The sequence below is a fragment of the Lepisma saccharinum genome, chromosome 30 (assembly GCF_977018435.1).
Source record: "Lepisma saccharinum chromosome 30, izLepSacc3.1, whole genome shotgun sequence".
NCBI lineage: Eukaryota > Metazoa > Arthropoda > Insecta > Zygentoma > Lepismatidae > Lepisma > Lepisma saccharinum.
Genome location: NC_139258.1, coordinates 32,327,693 through 32,340,092, shown reverse-complemented (window position 1 = coordinate 32,340,092; position 12,400 = coordinate 32,327,693). Strand labels below are relative to the sequence as shown.

General features: G+C 39.7%; 2 protein-coding genes across 3 annotated transcripts in view; both read left to right on the top strand.

Annotated features, from left to right (window-relative positions):
* The window catches only part of LOC145982052 (multicopper oxidase 3-like), a 115,685-nt gene that overhangs the window by 45,178 nt on the left and 58,107 nt on the right, over positions 1-12,400 (top strand). Inside the window, exon 2 of one of the 2 annotated variants that reach the window (XM_083115635.1) lies at positions 5,614-5,650. The exons of the other annotated variant lie outside the window; for it this stretch is intronic. The gene's annotated coding sequence lies outside the window, so the exon portion shown is untranslated. The remainder of the gene's footprint in view (positions 1-5,613; positions 5,651-12,400) is intronic. 2 annotated transcript variants of the gene reach the window in all.
* LOC145981926 (uncharacterized) lies at positions 2,773-3,198 on the top strand. Its single transcript, XM_083115422.1, has one exon. It carries the CDS (start codon positions 2,773-2,775, stop codon positions 3,196-3,198), a length of 426 nt encoding a protein of 141 aa, XP_082971548.1.

The following is a 12,400-nucleotide window of genomic DNA, read 5'->3' as shown; positions in this document are numbered from 1 at the left end:
TGAAAAGCAAAATTAACGAAATTGAAACAAACAGCAAAAATAAAAATATCAGAGATTTATATAAAGGTGTAAATGAGTTTAGAAAGGGGTGGCAACCTAAAGTAAACTTGATAAAAGATAAAGACGGTGATTTTCTAGCTGACCCAAGCGATATTCTAAATAGATGGAAGAACTACTTTAATGACCTTTTAAATGTTCATGTAGGAGATAAATCAGAAGTAAATGAAGTGCACACAGCAGAACCTTTAGTTCATTCCAGAACCTAACTTGACTGAAGTTAAAGATGCTATTAAAAGGCTAAAGAATAACAAAGCACCTGGCATTGATTTAATACCAGCTGAGTTAATTAAATATGGTGGAAATTCATTAATATGTCAAATTCATAAATTAATTTGTTTAATATGGAATAAAGAAGAAATCCCTCAACAGTGGAAAGAATCCATAATTGTTCCTGTGTTTAAAAAAGGTGATAAAATGAACTGCAATAATTACCGTAGAATTTCTCTACTCTCAACAACATATAAAATATTATCTAACATTCTTTTAACAAGACTAACCCCATATGCTAATGAAATTATACGTGATTATCAATGTGGATTTAAACGTAACAGATCAACTACAGATCAAATTTTTCACATCAGACAGACACTTGAAAAGAAGTGGGAATATAATTAAAATGTCCATCAGCTATTCATTGATTTCAAAAAAGCATATGATTCGGTCAAAAGAGATAAATTATATAATATATTAGTCGAGTTTGGAATACCTAAGAAGCTTGTTAGTATGATAAAAGTATGCACCAGTGAAACAGAAAGTAAAATTCGAGTGGGTATTAATATGTCTGACAAATTTACAATTCATGATGGGTTAAAACAAGGAGATGCATTATCTCCATTGCTCTTTAATTTTGCCTTAGAATATGATGTAAGGAAGGTAAAAGAAACTAAAGAAGGACTAAAATTAAATGGTGTGACTCAGTTGATAGCATATGCAGATGATGTCGACTTACTGGGGGATGATGTGAATACAATTAAGAATAATGCTAAAATATTTTTCAAAACTGCTAAAGAGATAGGTTTGGAAGTTAACAAAGAGAAAACTAAATATATGCTTATAGGCCGAAACCAAGTGTTAGGTAATAATCAAAATCTAATTATTGATAACAACTCGTTTGAGCCAGTTCCCAAATTCAAATACTTAGGAGTAATATTAACAAATGAAAATTATATTAAAGAGGAAATAAAAAGTAGGCTTAATTCAGGAAATGCATGTTACTTCTCTCTTCATAAACTTTTGTCTTCTCGTTTAATATCTAAGAAACTAAAAGTTAAAATATACAAAACAGTAATTTTGCCTGTAGTATTATATGGATGTGAAACTTGGTCCCTTACATTGAAAGAGGAACATAAATTGAGAGTATTTGAAAATAAGATCCTTAGGAAAATCTTTGGACCTAAAAGGGATGAGGAGACAGGTGAGTGGAGAAGGTTACATAATTTAGAACTACATAATTTGTATTCATGTCCAGATATTATTAGAATAATTAAATCAAGAAGACTTAGGTGGGCAGGCCATGTGGCACGAATGGGAGAGGAAAGAGGAGTTTACAGGATTCTTGTTGGGAAACCTGATGGTAAGAGACCTGTAGGAAGGCCAAGACGAAGATGGAGGGACAATGTTGAGATGGACCTAAGGGAAATCGGGAGGGATGGAAAAGAGTATATAGAACTTGCTCAAGATAGGGAAAGATGGAAGGCCTGTGTTGCTGCAGCCATGAACCTTCGGGTTTAAGAAGGCTAGGGAGTTAGTTAGTTAAGTACGTAGACTCAATTTCGGCTTAGAATAAAGTTGTGATGTCTAACGAACAAAACAAGGGTCATTTAGTTTCGTAACGTAATCACAACGCTCTCAGGATACTTCTAAATTCTTTTCACGCAAACTTATTTAAAAACCCGCGGCTACGACGCCAGGGGTCCCGGGTTCGAATCCCAGCGGGTGTTCTTTGTGAGTGTCCCTTCATGAATTTCATAATATCATCACTCATCCTCATCTTCGCAATTAGTCAAAAGTGGAATAAATGCGAAGTAAATTAAAACAAATCAATCAAACAGTCACCGGTAAGGAAAAGGGTAAGCCTATTTTCTAATACGCACAGGCAACAGGGATTCCAGCACACAGGAGTTGTCTAAGAGGGACTGTCAACAGACGTAAATATTACGATTTTGAGAATATCAGAGTGTTTATGGAGAACTTTTCGGAAAAGCTATTGCTGTTAGGTCTTTTAGTATTTAGATGATAATGTTAAAAAACGTTATTTGTCACAAGAAAATGCTTATATACCGCATGATACATCTTGGGGTAGTTCCATACGATTTCAACCAACTGTTATCGCTTCAACATTTTTTTAAAATATTAATAATTTAACCACTTATATCTACATCCATTAAGTATTTAAAAGTAACATTGAAATTTTTTCCACGCTTGCGTTTGGATCTGGAGGTCATACCAATTAGCGTGAGTTTCAGACGTTTATGAAAATCTCTGTAACTTCTGTTGTAATGATTCAAGGATGTAAATACTCTTTCTTTTTCTTAATGAACACTTTTCCTCTCAGATTACCAGTTTCCATGTTATATTACAATGGGCCCGATGGATAGTTTTCCCACAATATCTCATTTTTCTGGCACAAAATAACGGACAAAAGACCAAACTATATTTCGTATACAGTACCAGATACTCTATGTGATCAAAAATATCCGGACACCAGTCAAAATGTATGTTGTGCATAGTAAGCCACTCTGTGGTGCCATCTACAGTGAGGTGAGGCAAGCAAGGGACCACTACAGGCAGCATAGTGCAGGAGACAGCAGAATGGGTCCGTTGAAGGAACTTACAGACTTCGAACGTGGTGAAGTGATTGGGTGCCACAGGAGTAACAAGTCAGTGCGCGAGATATCCACCCTCCTAAACATCCCGAAATCCACTGTCGCCGATCTGATAGTAAAGTGGAAACATAATGGGACGTGTACAACCGCAAAACGTTCTGGGCGAGCGTCCATGTTGACAGACAGAAACCGCCGAGTATTGAATAGGGTAGTACAAGAGAACCGGCAATCAGCGATCGCCACCATCACACAGGAATTCCAAACCAGGGCAGGATGTAATCCTAGTAGCATGACTGTGCGACGTGAGGTATGACGACTCGGTTACCATTCACGAGAGGCTGCCCATAAGCCCCACATCACCCAATGAAACGCGAAGCGCCGCCTCGCATGGTGTAAGGAGAGGCGACACTGGTCATTAGAACAGTGGAAATCAGTGATGTGGAGTGACGAATCGCGTTATACTATGTGGCAATCTGATGGTTGTGTGTGAGTGTGGCAAATGCCTCATGAACGACATTTATCATCCTGTGTTGTGCCGACAGTGAAATTCGGTGGAGGTGGGTTGAGAGTATGGGCATGTTTTTCCTGGAAGGGGCTTGGTCCCCTCGTTGCTTTGCATGGTACTGTCACGGCACATCATTACATTGACATTTTACAAACGTTCATGCTGCCTACCATCGAAGGACAGTTCGTGGATGATGATTGCGTGTTTCAACATGACGATGCACCCGTCCACACTGTGGGCCATGTGGGACAGTGGTTTCAAGAGAACAACGTCCCACTTATGGCCTGGCCTGCGCAAAGCCCCGATTTGAATCCCATTGAACATCTCTGGGATGTTTTGGAACGCTGACTTCGTGCCAGACCATGCCGACCAACATCCACTGCTCTTCTCATCTCGGCACTCCGCGAAGAATGGGCCACCATTCCCCAAGATACCTTTCGCCACCTGATTGCCGGTATGCCTGCGAGAGTGGAGGCTGTCATCAAGGTCAAGGGTGGCCCCACATGGTATTGATTGCCAGTGCATCCGATGGAGGATGCTTCGAACTTCACGCCCTAATTCCAGTGAGTGTCCGGATATTTTTGATCACATAGAGTAAGTATTAAACACATGAGGAACTTGGGCCCCCTTTTCTTCTTAAGCTCCCCGAAATTGGAACTTTTGAACCTCTATAACCCAAATTGTGGGGCAGAGAAAAATTCTGAAATAAGATAAGATTAAATTTATCGAAAATTAACTCCTCTACCATAATTATTAATATACGTTGAATTTAGAAATAAAGAATTTGCAAGATTGTGTATAGATATAGATATAAATAAATTTAGAATGTGGATTTACTAAAATGTGTAATATAAATGAAATTATCATTAAATATTTCTGATGAGGTAATGTGAGAAATGAGACGAACAAACAATGAAGGTGTGGTGGCGGAAACACAAGACTTTCCCAAACGGTGCCGCTGTGATACAGAAAAATGAAAATTATACTGCGAATGCCTGTAATAGTGTGTTGGGAAATAAAATAAATTCGACTTTCACAAGAAAGTCTATAATGTGCAATGTTTTGGTATGAGCCTTGTGCATAATTTCTACAATTTTTTCTAGAATGTCACGACATATCACTATCAAAAATGCGAAAAAAATATTTCTCTTTTTTCTTCCTTCCTTCTCTCTCTCTCTATATATATATATATATATCTTCCTTTCTCTCTAGCTGGTTTCTTTCCTTCTCCCTTCTCTTTCTCTCCTACTTCTTTTCACTCTCTCTCTCTCTTTTTCTGTCCCCTTTTCTCTATTTCTCCAGATCTCTTTTCCTCCTACTCTCTCTAGAGAAAGAAGATAGAGTGAGAGAACTAGATAGAAAAGGGGGAAACAAGCAGAGAAAGGGGAAGAGAGGAGAGAGATAGTGAAAGAGAGAAGCACAGAAATAGAAACAAGATATATATATATGGAAGGAAGGACAGAAAAAGGGGAACAAAGATTGAGTCAGATAAAGAAGAAACAGAGGGGGAGAGGGATAGAGGCAAACAGACAGAGAGAGAAAGAGAGAGATAAAAAGGAGATAACTAGAAAAATAGAGACAACTTATTTACATAATAATGTTTGCAGCCCCTCCACATCCTTTAGCATCGTCACTGCCTTCACCTACTTTATTCGAATAGTTTTCATATCGCTTTCGCTAGTTCGAATAGTTTTCATATCGCTCTCGTCTGCACCCGTATGTTTCCAAAGGCCATGTAGTTGTCGTCCTCATTTAAGAATGACCTATGTGGTCCAGCGCGTTGTGTGCTAGTCTCAAGATCTTGCCATTGAAAGTTTCAGGTTCGAGTCCTGGTCTGGACATTATGAGTGTCCTTCATCAATTTCATCCATCTAATCACGATTCATCCTCAACGTCGTGATAAGCCGAAGGAGCAGAAAAGCTTCATAAAATAAGAGAAAGACAAGAATGGACGTCAAAATCGAGGGTGGCTATCCACCACTGAATAAACAATTACGTAACGAATGGATTCTAGCCTTGGGTTTCGAAACAGCAAGGGAAAAATTCTGTTGTAAGTTCCTTAAGCATCATTTGTGCGTCTCTCACTGGCCATTTCTAATTGTTTGGTCCCACTTAATTCTCACATTGTTGCTATTTTCTCACGCATCTTTCGTTCTTCCCCCCTCATTTTATATATTTTTGCTTTCGTAACATTAAATTATTTTTCATACTGTTTACTTTCAGAACTCGGCTCACAGCTCTTGATTTAGGAAGAGTAAAGGTAAGTGCTAATTCTTTCATAGAATTCTTTAACTAGAAGACCAAAATGGTCAAATCAGGCTAACGAAGCCGTGGAACCACAGTAAGCACAATCGCATGTGGAGTGATCCCCTTCCCTGTGTTCGGCGTAATATTAATCCTTTGGTCACTATAGCTTATTTATTCTGTGTTGGGCGTAATATTACGCCCGCTAACATCTCTGACTGAAGTAACCTGTGTTGAACGGAATTATACGTTTTTTTGTTGGTGAAACATATGTTTTACTATTGAAGAAACAACGACCTTTTACAGACGGTGTTAAAGGCGGAGCTACTGCCGAGCATGCGCACTCGTCTGGTCCCCCTCGAACATCCGGTTACGCTTACGGTGCTATGGACGTTAATATGAAAGGGCAAAGTGGAGAATCTTTTACAAGGAAATAGGGTGTCAGCTCTGTAGCATATGGTTGTACAGTTTGATCGGGAACAAATTTATTGAGTCAAGTATCACTTCGTAGGTTTCCGAAGGACGTAGAGAGACGAAACCTGTTGTTAGAGTCCAGCGCAGATATTTCTGCCGTGCGATGCGCGAAACAACTAAAGAAGCAGTGTTGCTAATGGAGCAGATAGAAAAATCGCTGCAGTGCGCCGATGCACAGCTGTTACGTACAACAAGAAAATTAGAGAATTCAGGTCTATCTAAACGTTGAGTTTTAAACGTCATGCATTATACCAGGACTAGGATTAATATGTACTAACAAGTGGCTTTGTATGTAGCTACATACATATGGACTAAAAATTCGCAAAATATGAACTAACACATAAGTAAAATTACCAAAAATGCTGCAAAGAAGACTTCTTCATACGATTCCTTATTTGAGTGATTTCAAACAAAATAAAAAAATATATATATTATTTTTCATTGCATTAATGCACTGGTGACGTTCTAACTTTTCACTCCCAAAACCCGTATACACTGGTATGGAACTGCAACGGCAGATAATAACATGACAACGTGTTAAACCGCTACAATTGCACCATAACACTCCTCCTCAAGCAGTATTATTATTTCCTCTCCGAGATCGGCGACAGTCGGTTGCCTTTGTTGTACATTTACAAAGGATGCCGGCTTCCACAACAATAACAAGTACATATACTGCCACTAGACGATAAGCTGCGCGGCTTTTTCTTTTGTTATGAACCAGGGCCGGCGCTAGTCATTTTGCCTCCCTGGGCGGTGGCGGCAGATACCGCTCTATTTCGACCCTTCCCCCCCGGTCATTACACAGCAACGGAAAATTGAAAATCAATATATTCCTAACTAAAACATCAAAATATAAAATAAATAATGAGACTTCTTATGCTATTTCAATACTCCACCTAAATCCCATCTTTCGCAGCAAACGTCGCAAACTCTCTTGATTTCCCGCAAAATTTATGTCCGCCTGTAATTTGACATGCAATTTTTTCAATGTCGGCACTTCATTTTCACGCAGAGCATAGTCGTATATGCGCCTACGGATAACGTTTTCATCGAAAGCGTCCACTGACGATTTGGTCGCTGGTCTTTGTCGTTCTTTCCCGGGAGTGTGGAATGATGTGGAGGGGCCTTCTGACATCTCAAGAGATTGTCTTTCGTTCATGATAGCCCTGATTGTTCTTTCAAGAACTCCAGTCGCAGCCGCTGCTCTCTTGCCAAAATGCTTTATTGGGATGCTAACACCATGACTGGCTTCCTCCTTCATGAACTCGTGCACGTTGCTTAGACTTTCCCGAGCTTGGCTATGCAAGGTTTTTGATTTCAACTTCGACAGAACTGGAGGCATTATGGAATTTAACGTTCATTAGCAAACACACACTTTTACATACACACACGCAATACACGCACACAACGTCAAACCGGTCAAATACTTAGTATAAAATAAAAATATGGTGCTTCCAATCCAACAAAACTCACCGCCACTTTACCTGTCTTTCCCCTTCCGTGACAGAAATAGTGCTTCATTATTACAGTTGGCAACACTAGTTACTAGCTAGCCAATGAACATGCACTGCATAAAAGAAGCAACCACTACGTCGTGCTATATTGCCACATTACCGTCCCTGCCGAACGATGGGAACCGTGAGCTGGAGCGCTATTCAATTGTTTTCAATGATGTTTGCGCGAGTGTGTCCAGGAATGGAATGACAATATGGCAACAATAGCGAAGGTTTTCGAGCAGGGTAGAACACGTGATGCTAAGAGAGAGGGAGACGAAACGAAAATTCGTTTCTACGCAACGGCAAATTTATGTGTGATGCACTTCTACAAGCAGGACGAAGAAAGGATTGGTACCTGGAAATGATTTGTACGACTTTCATTTTGTTACAAGCACGTTGATCTTTTATCTGCGTATTGTGTTGTGGTTAAAAGCACGCCTCTTAGTGAGGTTTCAAACCGAAGCGACACGAGACAGCAGTGGTTCGTACCGAAGTGACAAGCGACACATTCCCATTTAGTCTATAAATAAGCATTTACCGCTCATGGGAAATCAAGTCTCAGGCGGGCCATTGAAAATCTGAGCGACACGTGCAGCTTGTCGTGTCGCTTCGGTTCCAAAAATTTCATTGATCACTGAGGATTCACTTTTAAGTGGCACGGAGATTACACACCGAAGCGACAAGCAACTGCCCCTTTAGTCTAAAGGAAACAATTCACCTTGCATACGATGCATGGTACTGAGAAAACAGTCCAGTCCAAGCGACACGTGCATTTTCTCGTGGTGAATTGGTTCGAAAGAAAGCTTTCAGACTGCAGCGATACCTGTCTCTTGGAAACCAACATTAAAAAATAAACAACACGTTCCGAATTAAAGCGACACGACAAATTGCAAGTGTCGCTTGTCGCTCGGAATGGACCGTTTTATCAATACCGTGCATCGTGTTGTGTTGCCCCGGCCTGTTATTTGCGCAAGCGTGACTGGTGAATGGTTTGCTTTAGATCGAATGCTTCTGTGCAAAATCCCGATATCGCTTGTCGCTTCAGTCTGAGAACTCCCTTGTTGTTTGAAGTAAATTCGTGCAAGTGAAAGTGGCATGCCATATCATAGGCTTTCCCTAAATCCCTCAGGCAGAAAGGCGAAGTTGAAAGCGCACATATTTACTAGCATTTGTATGTGTCATTACTTCTGCATGTTTGTTGGCAAAGATTTACTTAAGCATACTTTATAATATAATAATATCACTAGTTTTATAGAATTATCTTTCCCTCACTTTTCCATTTACAAAATAATTGAATATATCTAAACTTTCGTACGTTTTGAGTTCGTCGTGCGTGTACATGAGATACTTGTATGTAGTAGGCTATGCTATACAAATGGCGGCCACAAAGACACGCCATATTTTAATAATCTGCTCTGCAGTTGATCATCCGACGGATTCTAGACGTCCACTCTTTCATAGTAGAACTTCAACAAATATCTTTCTTGGCTATCGTCGCACAACTGATGAAAACAAGCGCCCACTTCTTATTTCGTATGCCGGTGAATCTGCACTGGCAACAACGGAAACTGGCCTAAACCGGAAGTTCCGGGGGGACTGGGCCAGACCTCACCAATGTTTATGTTTACAGTTTTAACACGGTCTATAGGAAATGATAATGCTTAAAATTATAAGCGTTTAATTTTCGACGTTTTCTGCACTACTGCTACTGCTACAAGAGTGTGAAGCATGAAAGTACTGTGTAAAATTCACGATTTTCACATTTTCTTGAAATTTCGAACAATACCCATCTCGAAAATTTCCCGAAATGGTGAATTTTTATCATCCCAAGACTTGGGATTTTTTATTTTACAAGGTGGAAGGTGGAAGATAGTGAGTCCGCAGCATCAACCTTCCCCCTTTCCAGCAGTGAATATTAAAGGCGTGTGGGATTCCGAAACGTCGCACTGCGAACCAGGATTTCGAATAGTATGTGATTCATTTAGCAAAGAAACCAAAGCCCTCCACTTCTATCAGAGAGTATTTAACATTTACATTTCACTCATCCATTTTCTACTTCGCAATCCTAGTTCCGGTAATCTGTGCCTATGGCAATGATATAACAGTTGGGCTGAAAAGTTCGTAGGCTAACATAGTAAAAAATATTTTTTGACAAAATTCGATTTTATTATTCAATATAGTTTCCTTTGAGGGCGATACAACGATTATAGCGGTCATACAATTTTTCGATGCCATTTTTATAGTACGATTTCTCTTTAGCCTCAAAATAGGCCTCAGTTTCGGCGATTACCTCTTCATCAGTGCTAAATTTCTTTCCAGCGAGCATTCTTTTAAGGTCTGCAAACAGGAAAAAGTCACTGGGGGCCAGATCTGGTGAATATGGTGGATGGGGAAGCAATTCGTAATCTAATTCATATAATTTTGCCATCGTTTTCGTTGATTTGTGACACGGTGCATTGTCTTGATGAAACAGCACTTTTTTCTTCTTCAAATGGGGCCGTTTTTTCGTGATTTCATCCTTTAAACGCTCCAACAACGCTATGTAATAATCGCTGTTGATGGTCTGGCCCTTTTTGAGGTAATCGATGAATATAATACCATGCGCATCCCAGAATACTGATGCCATAACCTTGCCAGCCGACTGTTGCGTCTTTCCACGCTTTGGATTCGGTTCATCATAATCGCTGTTGATGGTCTGGCCCTTTTTGAGGTAATCGATGAATATAATACCATGCGCATCCCAGAATACTGATGCCATAACCTTGCCAGCCGACTGTTGCGTCTTTCCACGCTTTGGATTCGGTTCATCACGTGCAGTCCACTCGGCTGACTGTCGATTGGACTCTGGAGTGTAGTTATGGAGCCATGTTTCATCCATTGTAATATATCGACGGAAAAATTCGTGTTTATTACGGTTGAATATCGCTAAACATTGCTCCGAATCATCAAAACGTTGTTGCTTTTGATCGATTGTGAGCACGCGCGGCACCCATTTTGCACACAGCTTTCGCATGTTCAAATATTCATGCACAATATGTCCAACACGTTCCTTTGATATTTTTAAAGTCTCGGCTATCTCGATCAACTTCACTTTACGATCATTTAAAATTATTTTGTAGACTTTTTTGATGTTTTCGTCGGTAACAGCCTCTTTGGGGCGTCCACTGCGTGCATCGTCTTCGATGCTCATTTCGCCTCGTTTAAATTTAGCAAACCACTTCTCAACGGTTGATTTTCCTAGTGCAGAGTCCGAATAATGTTTATCAAGCCAAGCCTTGGCTTCAACAGTATTTTTTTCGCCATTAACACACGAAATTCTTTTTTATCCATTTTTTCACAATAACAAAAGCTGCTTCACTCACAATGCTATATCTCACGAACTAATTATCCGGCAGCTGTGAAATTTATACACGTATCTTTTGAAGGTTAGTACTAAGTAAAAATCACATGGATTTCATTCTAGTAACGCCATCTATGAGTCAGCCTATGAACTTTTCAGCCCAACTGTTATATAAGGTACATAGCTTACTCCGCCTCTCCGCAACGGTCGCGGGCTTAGAGTATAGAAGGGTCGTGGGTGAAGCCACGTACGTCAGGAAGAGCGGAACCCTCCATTAGCAGCTATGCTTACGAATGTTAATTTCGAGTTGTTTTTTTTTTATATACAGGTTTTGTGTTGGGAAGAATGTTGTAACGATGGAAAATGAATTTGTAACACATTTTGAGTTACTTCTATGCAATAAAATTCATTCACTGCTATTAAATTAATGGAAGGCCAGGCAAAAATAATTCGCGTACCATGTAAAGTGTATTTTTTTTTTACAGAAAGTAATCGGAAAGATTATAATTAGTAGGCTAAACGAACCACTGCCTTAATGCAACATAAACAAGGACGTATTTAAGGTCGTCCAGGGGTCCGGATCCTCCGAAAGACTTAGCAAGTACTAAAAATAATGAAAATGTGCTTGTTTACCACTTGTTTATTTATTTCCACCGAACTTTCTGGAAGGCAAGGTTTATATTGCGATCATACGGCTTTGTATGGCAGTGCCAAAGACGATTTATGCACACTACTATTTATAATAATGTGCATAAGATAATATTCACGAACTTTACTTTTCGTTAAGTGAATCTAACATATTTTTTTTTGTTTTAAAAAAATATTCCATTCTGTATCCTTTTTAAAAAAAATATTCCGTTCTTTATTTATTTGTTCCTTGCCAGAAAAGTTGTTTTAACATAAATTTCGTCGATATTAACTATCCGCAAGCTAGATAATGAATATAACGTGTTATATCTCTATTCTTAAATCTATTATTTTTATCTATTCATGTAATAGTAAAAGTAAAGTAAAGTGCTCGCTCCCCTGTGCTTAGCACCACGCCATGAAGGCGTATAGGGGGTGTAGGGGTAACGCCCCACACTTTCTTGATCCGGTCGTGAGTGGGAGTGATGTGATCAGCATCACGCCCCTGTCCGCCTTTACCCCCCAGGGTTTCCCCCAGGTACCCATGTCATTCGACGCTGGGTGAGCGTCGGGGCCGCTTCCAACGTTAGAAAAGTTCCCGGATTAGAACCGACCGGGGATCGAATTCGGGACCTTTATCATGGTAGTCAGACGCGTTACCGACTTTTTATTTCTTTATTTTTAAAAGGAAATACCCCTTACATGGATGTATCCCCCACCATTCACTCGTTTTCTCACTTTTACACTTTTCAATTATTACATTTTCTTTGTTTCTTATCAACTGGACGAACACAAATAACCATGCCTTACCCGGGACTCGAACCTA